Raw genomic sequence first — 13499 nt, 5'->3', positions numbered from 1 at the left:
GAAAACCCACAGACTGCCAGGAAGAAGCTGGCTCTGGGAAGATTTATTTGCTCTGCGACTCTGCCAAGTGAGATGCCAGGTCACAGGTGGAGCCCTCCCGCAACCCGGATCAGCCCAGGGAGAAGGGTAGCCCGATGCCAGGCTGGCCACAGAGAAGGCAACAGGAGCCAGTGATGCCAGCCTGGGGCGGGGTGTGAGCTGGTGCCCGCTGCCACAGGGCACTCATACAATGCCATCAAAACCCTGCAGACCGCACTTCTTGCCGGCCACCTGGCAGCCGAACCTCAGTGCCTCCTGCATGCTCTTCCCTGGAGAGAGGGACAAGTGGCCAGGTCAGCCGGGTCTTCGGGGCAGGGGCAGGCCCCAGCCCTGTGCCTCCTGCTGGGGTACTCACCCTGGGACAGGCTGAAGATGACCGCCGCGTTGAAGGTGTCTCCGGCCCCCAGAGTGTCCACTACGCGGGGCGGTGGGAAAGCATCGGAGTGGAGCAGCCGTCCATCAGGCCCCAGCGCGTCGGCGCCCTCCTCCGCCCAGGCACAGACCAGCGTGGCCCTGCGACACCCTCCTCTCAGCGAGCTGTTAGCCCAGCCCTGGCCCCAGCCTTGTCCCCCTCCCAGGGCAGACCCTGGATGCCAGGCTCCCTCACTGCTCACACCCGCACCGGGGCACAGCCTGGCTTCTGCGAGCTCGCTCACCCCTTCCTCACGCGGCTATACAGGCCCCTCAGGGCCTCCTTTGCTGACCGGAACCCGAAGTGCTTGGCCACATCTTTGCTGACAAACACCTGTGGGCAGTGGAAGAGAGGCTGATGGTTATCTGAGCTCTAGCCCCAGCTGTCCCATACCACCAGCCGCCTGGCATTGATATTATAACGCTGTTCCTCCAACATGGCCGCCTAAGCCCTCAGGTAGTACCCTGCCGTACCTCACGAAAGGTTTTCTCACTCGCTCAAGACATGCTGGAAAGCAGCCATGTAAGCTGTGACACAAAGTCCCAGCCTATTTGTTCTAAGATCAACGAATCTCCTCACAATTGAAAACCCAGGGTGGGTCTTGAGCGCCATCTTGGGGTGCAGTCTACCATAAGCGGGTTAAATCACGGCTCTCAGGAGGGTTTTGGTTTTGTTTGGCTTTCCTCATACAACTATGCCCTCTAAGTCTGATTTCTTCATCTTTAAAACAAAGGGCTGGGGGTTCTAGAGCTTTCTTAACACCAGCTATGCATTAGAATCACCAAGGAGTTTTATTAAAAAATACTTCAGGCTCCACCTCTATCAACCAAATTGAAAAAAAAAAAAATGAAGGTGGGGTTCAGGCATCCACATTTTTTTAATGTGCAGCCAAGAGCCCAACCTGCTTCACAATGGTGCTAGGATTATCACCCAGATTCCATTTATGTTCCAAGCTTATATGGGCAAGTCCCCTTCCCACCCTCCCTCACCCCCTAGTGGCTCCCACCCCATAGTTGGAGGGCACCTTGGAGAATGGTGCCATCCTGTCATTTGACAAGAGGAAAAGACAGGAGGCCCATTGAGGAGAGGCTGGCCCTGTGGCTGGCTGTCCTGGCCTTGTCCAATCCCTCTGGACATACCCATGAGCCCCCTGGGGTGGAGAAATTCTACTTCTTGGCTACTCTGGAGGTCTGTGCAAGAGCCCAAAGCACAGACCTCTGTCTCTTTGCTTTGCCCCCACCTGCCAACATCACCATGTGTGAAAGGCAGGACAAGGGAATACTCAGACTCCATTTAAGAACCAGATTAAGCTGGATGTGGCTGGGAGCTGGGGGGAGTGTGTGAGGTAGGGGGTGGGTGCTGCAGGGGACACTTACCACATCTCCATAACCAAACAGCTGGTACAGCTCCTCACGTGGCTTCTCCACCTCCACAGACACCTGGATCTTGCTTTCTGGAGGCTGCCTGGCATTGTGCTGTTCTATCCGCTGTAGCATCTTCACCTGCTCTGATGCGTTCCGGCCCTGGAGCAGAGCAGGGCAGGGCAGGAAGCTCAGGACCAGCCGGGCTCATTCTTCCCTTCCCGCTGGAACTATGGGTGGTGGGGGGAGAGGAGCCAGGGCTGCTGAGCGGGAACTCATCCTAAGTCTCAGAATTCCAATGCTGTTATGGACCTTGGAGACCTTATCAACCAGCCCTCCCATTTCACAGATGAGAAGACTAAAGAATAAAAGAGACTTTCCTGGGACTTCCCTGGCAGTCTAGTGGTTAAGACTTAGCACCCCCAATGCAAGGGGCATGGGTTCAATCCCTAGTCAGGGAACTAAGGTCCCATATACACAGTGTGACCAAAAAAAGAGAGAGACTTTCCTAAGGACTACAATAAATTAAATGACAAAGCTAGGACTAGAACTCAGGACTTCTCAAGATCTCCTTCCATCTAGATTCTAAGAGTTCTCTTGGAATGAAGACTCTAGTTTCCTTTATTTGGGAGCTGGGTTGGGGCCTCTCATTCCTGCCTTCCCCAGAGTTAACAGATCAGGTCTCCCACAGCCTGGCTCCTGCTGTGGGAGAGGAGGTGGGGCAGCCTGTAACACAGAAAGCACCGGACTTTGCCTAGAGCCAGCCTCCTGCTTCTGGTGCCTATATCCTGCTGTGTGATCTTGAGTACATCACTGAATCTTTCTGGGCCTCAGTTGCCCACCTGAAAACATAAATGAGGACAGAGAGGGGATGGGTTGGGTGGTGCTGGGCTCATTTATCTCTAAGGAACTCCATGGTTCGAAAACTAAGGAGGCAGAACATGCGGAGGGGCTGGAAGGTCGAGGCCCTCAAAACCCAGGTAGGGCAGGGCTTGCCTCAATGTGGATCCACTTGAACCGGGTCAGCTCAACCTTCTCAAAGTCTTTAGCGGACACATCTGGCAGGTTCCTGAGTCACAGAACAGAGAAGGCACAAGGTGAAGTCAGCCAGAGCCAGGATCTCTAACTTGTTGCTAGGGCCCCTATGCCTGGCACTGCCTGCAGCATGGCAGGAAGCTGGATCTACAGCACATGCTTCCGAGGCTCAGCCCTACCCTGTTCCAGGCTAAACTTGAGACCACTCCTTACTCCACTGAGCTCCATCCAGACAGGGAATTGGAGGCAGTTTCCTAGGGTGCCCCTTCCTGTGTTTGAGGCTGTGATATTATCTAAAGGCAAATTCATCCACTGCATGTGTTAAGTAAGCGGCCAATCCCACATGCTTTGGAGACCACATCTCCCAAAATGCTCTAAGAGCACCAGGGACTACAATTCCCAGAATTCCTCTTGCCAGCAGCCCACACAGCTCCCAGCATGCAGTGTCCCGGGAAACTACAAAGGCCACCGCCATTCTTCCCAGAGCTCGGGTCTGGTTCTACTCACTTCTGGCTGCCCCAGCAGTGTCAGCACTACTGTCCTGAGTTTGGCAGCTCCATGTTATGATCCTGAGATCAAGGTTGGTGATTGAGGATAAACTGATTTTTGGCTGACTTACGTGTGGAAACCTGGGAAGGGTCTGCCTTGATCTTCCTTAGCCAGAGACCTACACACAGCCAGTGGCCTCCCCTCCCTGTTCTGCACTGAATCCTCCCTCGATTTAACTAGCTGCCTAACTGTGTCCCTTCTGAGGTGCTTCCCCATTGGTAAACGGGGCTGACCCCTAGCCTAACAGGCCTGCTGCAGCTAGAGATAACGTGTGTGGTTATGCCTGGACCGAGGCCAGTAGGCAATAGACAGTTCTCCTTGGAGCTTCTCTCCATCCCTTCCTGTGAACAGCCATATTGTGTCCCTGATCAAAGTTGCTACAGAGTGTTGCTCAATGGGCAGATGACTAAGCATTGCCCAATATGAAGATTGCCTCTAGGATGTATGCCTACCCACTCATTCGTTGGGACACAAAGAGCCCAGGGCCACTGGTTACAAATCTTGTCCTAGAATGACTGCCCCTCCCCCAGGCCCAGTGGTTATGCTGGGCAATAGGGTCAGCCGGAACCCCAGGGCAGTTGGGCTTGGGCCATCTCAGCCCTAACAGAGTACCTGGCACACACACACACACTAGGTTCTCAGGAAACTAAACCTCTGAGATTCTTCAGGAGGGAATCTGGGAGAGATAAGTCTCTCCCTGGCAGCCTGTGACCCTAAAATGACCTCCCCCCCGCCCCGCGCCACCAGGTAAGCAAATCATCAGATGGCCCTTATCTGCTGACCCAATGTCCCTCTTCCCTCTTTCAGCAATGGCTGTGGATGGTATGTGGCATTTGGTCTAGCCTTATTATGCTGGACCCTTGGGAGTGGCTCATCTTTTTTGAATACCCAAACCCCAGCTCCTGGTGCCATGCTGCAGGCTGGCAACCCTGGAAACTCCAGTGTGCCCCCTTCAGGGATCAAGATGGTTTGAATCACATCTCCCATCCCCCTGCCCTCAGAACGACTTACCCACCCCCACACCCAGGCTTCTGATTGGCTAATTATGGAGGAATCACATCATAAATTACGTTTTGTATAGGTCTGCCTGCCTCTCCTTGGTGTTGACCAAAGCTAAGTCACCAGGCAGAGCAAAGCTCACCCCTTCCCACCTCACTTGTCCCCTAATTGAAAACAATTCAAAAATCACTGAACAGTATGGCATAGGGACAATTTTTGGTACAAAGAGGGAGGCCACGAAGGGCAGGCAACTGGGATGCCTGCGTGGCAGGTGAGGAGGCTGATTGGTGGGCTATGGCGGGCCAGGCCAGGGGGCCTTACGTGTCGTAGAGTACAATGGTACGGGAGCCATTGGAGTTGTTGATGATGCAACAAGAGCACGGGGTCTCCCCTCTGCTCTGCCAGGCCACCTGAGACACGTCCACGCCCCGCTGCCTGAAGTCAGCCACCAGGAAGCTTGGTGGGGGGGAGCCCGAGCCAAGGGAAGGGCAAGGAGACACAGATTAGAGACTCCAAGTGGCCCGGGCCTTCCAGACCTTCCAGTGGGGAGCGGCGCTTCCACTAGGGAGCACACAGGCCTTGGAGAGGAGGGTCCTGCTCTGGGGGCTGAGTGATGGTGGCGGCAGCAGCTGGCAGGGTGCAGACAGGTGTACAAACCTGTAGGCATGTAGGATGGTGCGGCTACCGCTGGCCTCGCTGATGATGACTGTGGAGATGGGGACGGAGCCCGTGGTCTGAAAGACCATGTAGCGGAGGTCCACAGAATAGCGGCGAAGGTCGTCCAGGACAAAACTGCCAGGGCGGAGTAACCCGGGGAGGCGCAGTTCGGCGGGGGGTTGGGGATTAGAGGGTAGGTGGTGGGGCCACCAGGGGCCCTGGGGTGCAAGTGGAGAGGCTAGGAAGGGACTGGGGTTCGTCACAGGCTTAGGGGGGTAGGAGAGGTGGGAGAGCATGGCCAGAGCTCAGGGAGGAAAACCCTCACGGACATTCTTTTAGATCCTGACTGACCCTGGCCTTCAGTCTGATTCAAGCAGGAAAGATTTCGCTAGATGGGGTGGATTTTGGGACTGAGGATATGTACCCTGTTTGAACCAAGCAGGTGAGGGCACTGTGGCCTGCACCGTGCAAGACAAGGCAGTATTAATAATTACAAGGTGATACTTTGTCCCCCAGAATTCCAATTAAGCTATTTCAAATCCTAAAAGATGATGCTGTGAAAGTGCTGCACTCAATATGCCAGGAAATCTGGAAAACTCAGCAGTGGCCACAGGACTGGAAAAGGTCAGTTTTCATTCCAATCCCAAAGAAAGGCAATGCCAAAGAATGCTCAAACTACCACATGATTGCACTCATCTCACACGGTAGCAAAGTAATGCTCAAAATTCTCCAAGCCAGGCTTCAACAGTATGTGAACCGTGAAATTCCAGATGTTTAAGCTGAATTTAGAAAAGGCAGAGGAACCAGAATTGCCAACATCCGCTGGATCATGGAAAAAGCAAGAGAGTTCCAGAAAAACATCTATTTCTGCTTTATTGACTATGCCAAAGCCTTTGACTGTGTGGATCAAAATAAACTGTGGAAAATTCTGAAAGAGATGGGAATACCAGACCACCTGACCTGCCTCTTGAGAAATCTGTATGCAGGTCAGGAAGCAACAGTTAGAACTGGACATGGAACAACAGACTGGTTCCAAACAAGAAAAGGAGTATGTCAAGGCTGTATATTGTCACCCTGCTTATTTAACTTCTATGCAGAGTACATCATGAGAAACGCTGGACTGGAAGAAACACAAGCTGGAATCAAGATTGCCAGAAGGAATATCAGTAACCTCAGATACACAGATGACACCACACTTACGGCAGAAAGTGAAGAACTCTTGATGAAAGTGAAAGAGGAGGAGAGTGAAAAAGTTGGCTTAAAACTCAACATTCAGAAAACAAAGATCACAGCGTCCAGTCCCATCACTTTATGGCAAATAGACAAGAAACAATGGAAACAGTGAGAGACTTTATTTTTGGGGGCACCAAAATCACTGCAGATGGTGACTGCAGCCATGAAATGAAGAGACACTTGCTCCTTGGAAGAAAAACTATGACCAACCTGCTGCTGCTACTGCTGCTAAGTCGCTTCAGTTGTGTCCAACTCTGTGCGACTCCATAGACGGCAGCCCACCAGGCTCCCCCGTCCCTGGGAGTCTCCAGGCAAGAACACTGGAGTGGGTTGCCATTTCCTTCTCCAATGCATGAAAGTGAAAAGTGAAAGTGAAGTCGCTCAGCCGTGTCCGACTCTTAGCGACCCCATGGACTGTAGCCCACCAGGCTCCTCCATCCATGGGATTTTCCAGGCAAGAGTACTCAGTGGGGTGCCATTGCCTTCTCCTATGACCAACCTAGACAGCATATTAAAAAGCAGAGACATTACTTTATCAACAAAGGACTGTCTAGTCAAAGCTATGATTTTTCCAGTAGTCACGTATGGATGTGAGAGTTGGACTATAAAGAAAGCTGAGTGCCAAAGAATGGATGCTTCTGAACTGTGGTGTGGGAGAAGACTCTTTCGAGTCCCTTGGACTTCAAGGAGATCCAACCAGTCCATCCTAAAGGAAATCAGTCATGAATATTCACTGGAAGGACTGATGCTGAAGCTAAAACTCCAATACTTTGGCCACATAATGTGAAGAACCAACTCATTTGAAAAGACCCTGATGCTGGGAAAGATTGAAGGTGGGAGGAGAAGGGGACGACAGAGGATGAGATGGTTGGATGGCATCACCAACACAATGGACATGAGCTCGAGTAGGCTCCGGGGGTTGGTGATGGAGAGGGAGGCCTGGCATGCTTCAGTCCGTGGGTCACAAAGAGTCAGACACGACTGAGCAACTGAACTGAACTTTGTCCCCTGGTTCCCTCTGCCTGCCCATCCCCGGTACTCCTCTCTTGGAAGTCCTTCCTGTCCTCATGTGATTCCTCTCATTCCACACCTGCCTTCATGATGCCCAGCCAGGAGGTGGTGCTGCCTTGGTGGGGGCCGGGGGGCCCACTCACTGCCCTCACCTTCCACGATGGTGAGCCCACCCAGTGCCTGAGGTCCCTCAGTATGGGTCCAGAACTCCTGCTCAGAATCCCCTCTGATCAGAACGAGGTGTGGGGGCAGTCCCTCAGGAAGACTGCACCAGCAAAACAAGGAGACCACCCCGCCCCTCCCAGCTCTTTGGAAATGCAGAGTCCTGTCACCAGGAGCTGGCAACTACACCCAGTGGTGCAGCCACCATCCTGGCCTTTCTCACTATGACTGGACCCCACTTTCAGCAACACCCAAGCTGGAAAATACAGATTGGTATAAAGGTACCACATCAGGGCATCATTCTTTGTCTTACACCTTAAGGATCCTTTAAACAGTAGCTTTCCCAGGTGGCTTAGATGGTAAAGAATCTGCCTGCCATGCAGGAGACCCAGGTTTGATCCCTGGGTGGGGAAGATCCCCTGGAGAAGGGCATGGCAACTCACTCCAGTATTCTTGCCTGGAGAATCCCATGGACAGAGGAGCCTGGGGGACTACCATCTGTGGGATTGCAGAATTGAACGTGACTGAGTGACTGACACTTTTCTACTGCATGGATGGAATATAGGATTTGGTTTGCCACATACCTTTTAGTCCCCACAGTGCCAGGGACACGGGAGGTGCTCACACAGTGTTTGCTGAGCATGTGGGGAGAATTTGGAATGGCACACTTATCAGCATGACTGCTACTCAAAGTAGGGCTGGTCTCGCTCTAGCTGGGAGGAAAGGCAGCTGCTGAAGAGGGTTGGCAAGTGAGCAGCTGTTGGCTCTGGGTCCCTCTGTCCCACCCCAGAGGGCAGGCTCTACCCCATTATTTGCTCCATGCCGGTTCCTAGGGAAGGGAACCTGGCTGCAACTTGGGGCTGGGCTCTAACAGCGTTCAAAGGGCTGTGCTTTCCAGGCCAACAACCTGGCAGCCTGCCCCTGTGCCCACAGTGGGCAAAGTGTGGGCCTCACCTCCTGATAAGCGCTTGCTGAGTTGGCAGTGCCAGGGGTCAAAGAGCTCTTGGGTCCCTACAGCAGCCAACACAGAGCAAGTGCATGGGCCACTATGGGTGGCAGCCTTCTGGCCAATGGAAGCATGGGTCTGGGCCCATTTTTAGCACGTGGCATCAGGGTGTCCTTGGGCAGGGAGCTCTCGCTGCTTCAGTGAACATCAGGGACACAAACACTGGCCCTGCCCCCTCAGTTAAGAAAGAAACCGTGGGCCTGGACCCTGGGACCACGGATGCAGGACATCCTGGAGGGAGGGTGGGTACAGCACATCCCTAACCGCCTTCTGCCACAAGCACAGGCAGGACAAGGGACGTGAGAAGGGCAAAGTCATATCCACCGCAGAGAGTCTGTTGGAAGCAAGGAAGGAGAAGGTGGGAAGCTGAAGCAGGCTCCAGGGAGTGGCCAAGGAAACAGGCTGTGAAAATGAAACCTTGACAAGAGCAACATTAATGACTGAGCAGCAGATAAGCCACACCAGGGAAAGTCTGGGATGCTGGTCCTCCACTCCCCACCGCCCCCCGCACCACCACCCATTTCTAGAGGTCACAAACCATTTCTCAGAGACTGCCCAAGGCTGTCCAAAACTAGCCAAGGCTTCCTTCTGCCCCCACCCTGAGGGCCGCCCTTCCCTGCTCCCACCACTCACTCAGCAACGTGGCCCGGGCCAGCGAGCCCATGAAGGCGCAGGGGGCTCCAAGCAGGGAGAGGACAGTGCAGGAGTTGGATGCATTGCCTCCGCGTTGCCATCTCTGGGACAAGCACCTGCAAAACACAAGGAGGGTCCCTGCAGCTCCAGCAGACTGAGCCCTGGGTAGGGCCCCCAGAATGAAAAAGCCAGGAGGTCCCCCTCAGAAAGCATCCGGGCCAGCCTTAGGCTCAGCGAAGGGAAGAGGCTCAGGTGAGGACGAGATCTGTTCCCCAGCCCAGGCTAAATTCAAGCTCACAGTGATTAATATCTGTCTCCCAATATTCTTATGACATCAGGAAAGCACTCCCTCGGTGTCACCACAGTTTGAGGGTTCCACTGACTCTAGGTTACCTCCTCCTCTGTAACAGTGACCCAGTTCCCCACCTTCCCCCTCCTCCCATCAAGCCTCCTCCTTGAGAGCTGCCTCTTCCCAAAGGTGGCAAATCTACTGCTGCTCCTATCTTAGGAGAGGCCATTTCAGTAACAATTTAGACTAAAATGATTAAGACAAGAAGCAAACCTGGACACTGTGATCATTTAAGAAGGTGGGGTGGGGGCGTTGCATGGTAACTTTTACTTGTCAAAAGTTAAACAGACTGTTGAGTGAAGACAAGTGTTTCTCCATCTTTGTTTTTCTTTTTTTCAGCTTTATTGTGATGTTATTAATATATAACATTCTGTACATTTAAGGTGAAGAGAGGGATGATTTGATGTATGTATATACTGTGAAATGATTACTACAATAAGGTTAGTTAACACATCCATGCCAGCACATAGTTGCCTTTTATTTTCCTTTGTTTTTCTCCATCTTTACTGAAAATCTAGCAAAAGGAAACGAAGTCAGGATACACCTGATGGGCTGTCATCATCAACAAAAATGATAACACACATATACAGTCAAATCACTGGAACAATTTTTCATTTGTGTTCCAATAATACTGTGAGGTAAACAGTGCAGGCTGTTGTTTCTATTCTTCCAGTTTCAAAAAGGATAACAATAATAACTCGGTAGCTTACCATAAGGGGGACAAGCACCAAAGAACCACTGATTAAGAGAAATAAATGAAGGAGAATTTTTAGACTAAGGTATATTTGTACACAAAACTTAACACTGAAGTTCCCTTTAGCCTTTGGAAAAGGGGGCCATGATCCCATGAGAAAAGGATACTAATCTGTAAAGGATCCAACATTTCTCAAGCTATGAGCTTTAGAGAAATTTTCATGCTGCGAAGAGAGGAGAAGCCTGGAGGGACTGAACTTGCTCAGAATCACACCAACAGTTAAGGACAATGCTGATACCAGAATGCAGGTCTCCTGATCCCAAACCACTCCAAATGCTTTGTATTTTTGACTGGGTCCCAGCCTGAGAAGGTTTCAGAGAAAGGGGCTATAGCTTTACTCTGTGGAAACCCTTCAAAGTCACACGGACGCCCAACTTTCTGTGCAGAAACGCTCTGCTGAGCGTGAAGATGCTTTCTGGAAGGGCCTTTATGCTTGGACTCTGAGAGGCCAGGCCATTCCTCAGGGCCCTGGCCGAGTTCCAGGTAGCACCTCCTGAGAGTTCTCCACTGCCCAGGGAGAGAGCCTGGGACAGGAGGGGCTGAGACGCTAGGAAGGCCTGGGTTCCCACTCAGGTCTGCCCATCTGGGAGGCACAACAGAGTCCAGGAGCTGGGCTGGGTGGGATGGGCGCATGGGAGAGAGGCCCTGAAGACAAGCAGACTGCTCCACAAAGGAGCAGAACCATGGGTCTGGGGGATGGGGAGGCACCCCCTGAAGGGCAGGGGGCGTGGAGGACATGGGAAGGGTCTCTTCAGAGAGGCACCTTGCTTAGTGCCCATCTTCGGAACCGGCCCCCATCAGGGGGACTAGTAGGTTCTGGTCCCAGCCTCCTGACAAGCAAGCTCGAAGGGACTGGGACTCAGCTCTAGTGAAGCAGGCACTCTAGGTTCCCCTGAGGTCCCCCACAGTTCATGGAGAACCTGTAGCCCTAGAATTCACTGTTCTCCTGAGAGTAAGCCTATCCCTCACTGTGAACCAAGTCCTGGGGCCGACTTGACCTTGGCAGGTGGGTGAGGTACATATAGCAGCACACCCTTGTGCCCAGCCCCCACTGTGCCTTCACCCTTTGCTGGAGGCTCTAACGTCTGGCAAACAAACAGCCCAAAGCAAAGGGTCACCTCCATGAGATGGGCAGCAACAAAGGAACAGGGAGCACCTGAGAGGGTAGAGGGCTGGAGACCTAGAATTAGGACACGTGGGTTTTACTACTGTCCTGCCACTCATTAGCTATGTGGCCCCTTACAAAAACTGTCTCATTTCTCCAAATCCTTAGCTTCCTCATCTATAAAGACAGAACAGGACCGATCCTTACATGTTTCCCATGGGCTGCTGTGAGGAAAGCATGTAATAATGCCTGTGATAGTGCTGTATGGATCCAAGGCCTGAAGAACTCCCGGCGCTCTCCCTCAGTGAGCCTCATGGTTACTGGCACTGCAGCATCTTCCCAAGCTCAGTCTTGAACTCGCCTTTTATCCAGTTCTTGGCTCTGACAACTGAGAGCCAAGAAGCAATTCTTCTCTGTATTCTAAGCACTAGACTACCCCAAGAGAAAGTCACAGATTCCACTGCACTGGAGTGTCTTGGGATGACGTGTAATGGTGCAGTTCTTATCAAGAGTAAATACAGAAACCAACAAATGACTCTTCAACTTCCACCAGACAACCATGAAGGATGTTTTCCATTATGTTGTTCACTGAGTACTGTAAAAAGGACTTCTGGTAAGCTCCTTTTGGAATTCAGCACAAGGAAAAAGTCTGTATGGCTTATGAACCAGCTGGACCATAACTCATAGCATCTCCAAATTTGCCTGCAGCGCCAGCAAGCCCTGAGATACGATGAAGCTCAAAGACCATGGTTTTCAATGTTTTTGAACAGTCTAACTGCACGTACTTCTTATTGTAAGCTACCTCAAAAACACTTTAAAAGAAACAGATGAGATCTATAAGTGGTAAATAAATTAGAAGTAAATGCTGGTGATAGGCACGTGCACAGGTCTTGTTAAAAAGGAAGGCACTGCTTTTGCACCTTCCTAGCTGTGTGCCCTTCAGTTAAGTCACTGTGTCTCTCAGGGTCTCTACTTGCTTAGTCTACTTGGTAAAATGGGGATAATGATGTCTGACAGGTCCCAGGGTTGGAAATGGGAAGTGGAGAACACAATGCTATCCAAAGCCTGGAACTTAATACTAAAGGCCTCAATTCTTTCCCCAGGTCCCGGGCAGAGGGCATGAGACACGGGCTCCCAAGGCGACTTTCACAACCTCGCTGCGGGGCCCCGGCTTTGCATCCCTGCAGTCTTGGCCGCATGGCACAACGCGGGGCTGCAGCGGCCCCTGGGGTTACCAAGGGGCCCGGGCGCCCCTACCTGCTGTCCGTGTCCTCCTCTGGGTATTTGTCCATCACATTGATGATGTCCAGCACCACTAGCCCCACGCACAGAATCTGTTTCTCTTCCATGAAGCTGCTCCCGGAGCTTTCTGCCTGGCTGACGGGGTTCCTCCCTGGTTCTGCCTCCTATCCGGGTGAATGGTGTCCCGGCTCCCAGAGTCTGGCTCCTCCTCCGCGTTCGGAACTCCTCCTCCAGGGAGCCTCCGGCGGCGGCGAGGGGTGCCGTGGGGTGCAGGGGACGGAGCCGGGCCCTTGCTCCCCACGACCACCCACTCCAGAGGACCTGGGAGCGCAGACCCCAAGGTCTCGGTACCCGGCCTCTCCTTGGCAGTCTGCGTGGCCCAGGAGATGGCTACGTCTTCCACTTCTTGCCCTCAGTTTCCTCACTTGTCAGATGGACTCGGAGCTGATGCAAAGCTCTCTAAAGCGTAGCTAGGCAACCTCCTGAACGCCAAGAGAAAGTACAGCAGAAAAGCATCCCGTGAGCCGCCCGCTCCCGCACCAGCCAATCTCTCTCCGGACTCCAAGCCCGCGGGGTTGAGTCGGGCCTCGCAGCTGCGGCCTGACCCGCAAGCATCCCCAGCCGCGGCTCGCGCTGTCCCGGCTGCCCCGCCCCGCCCCCGAGGTCGGGCCAATCCCAGGCCGAGGCCTCGCCTCTGCCGCGGAGCAGCCGGGGCACGCAAGGTGGGCCGCGGCGGTCACGTGACGGGAGACCCCGCCCAGCGGCGCCGAGGTCGCGGGTCCCGGCGCCCTCTGGCGGACTCGGGTGGAAAGGGCGTGAGCAGGCGGAGGGCCTGGCTGGGGCTCTAAGCGGAGGGGTTGCTTCGCGCTCGCGCGTCTAGAGCAGGTGCGGGCAGAGCTACTCCGGCCTGAGCTGAGGGCGCGAATCTGGTCGGGGGCTCCCTCACTCCGTC

At 53.2% G+C, this 13499-nt stretch overlaps 1 protein-coding gene across 1 annotated transcript; it reads right to left on the bottom strand.

Annotated features, from left to right (window-relative positions):
• Window positions 1-19: 19 nt before the first annotated feature.
• Window positions 20-13417, bottom strand: KHK (ketohexokinase). The gene is given in 9 exon segments (XM_005895719.3): window positions 20-308; window positions 395-552; window positions 696-784; window positions 1828-1974; window positions 2809-2881; window positions 5053-5187; window positions 9098-9116; window positions 9119-9213; window positions 12563-13417. Coding segments are annotated over 9 exon segments (894 nt in total). The 5' UTR covers window positions 12655-13417; the 3' UTR covers window positions 20-222.
• Between the last annotated feature and the right edge of the window lie 82 nt (window positions 13418-13499).

The sequence above is a fragment of the Bos mutus genome, chromosome 11, assembly GCF_027580195.1.
Source record: "Bos mutus isolate GX-2022 chromosome 11, NWIPB_WYAK_1.1, whole genome shotgun sequence".
Classification (NCBI taxonomy): Eukaryota; Metazoa; Chordata; class Mammalia; order Artiodactyla; family Bovidae; genus Bos; species Bos mutus.
This window is presented reverse-complemented; position numbering and strand designations above follow the sequence as displayed.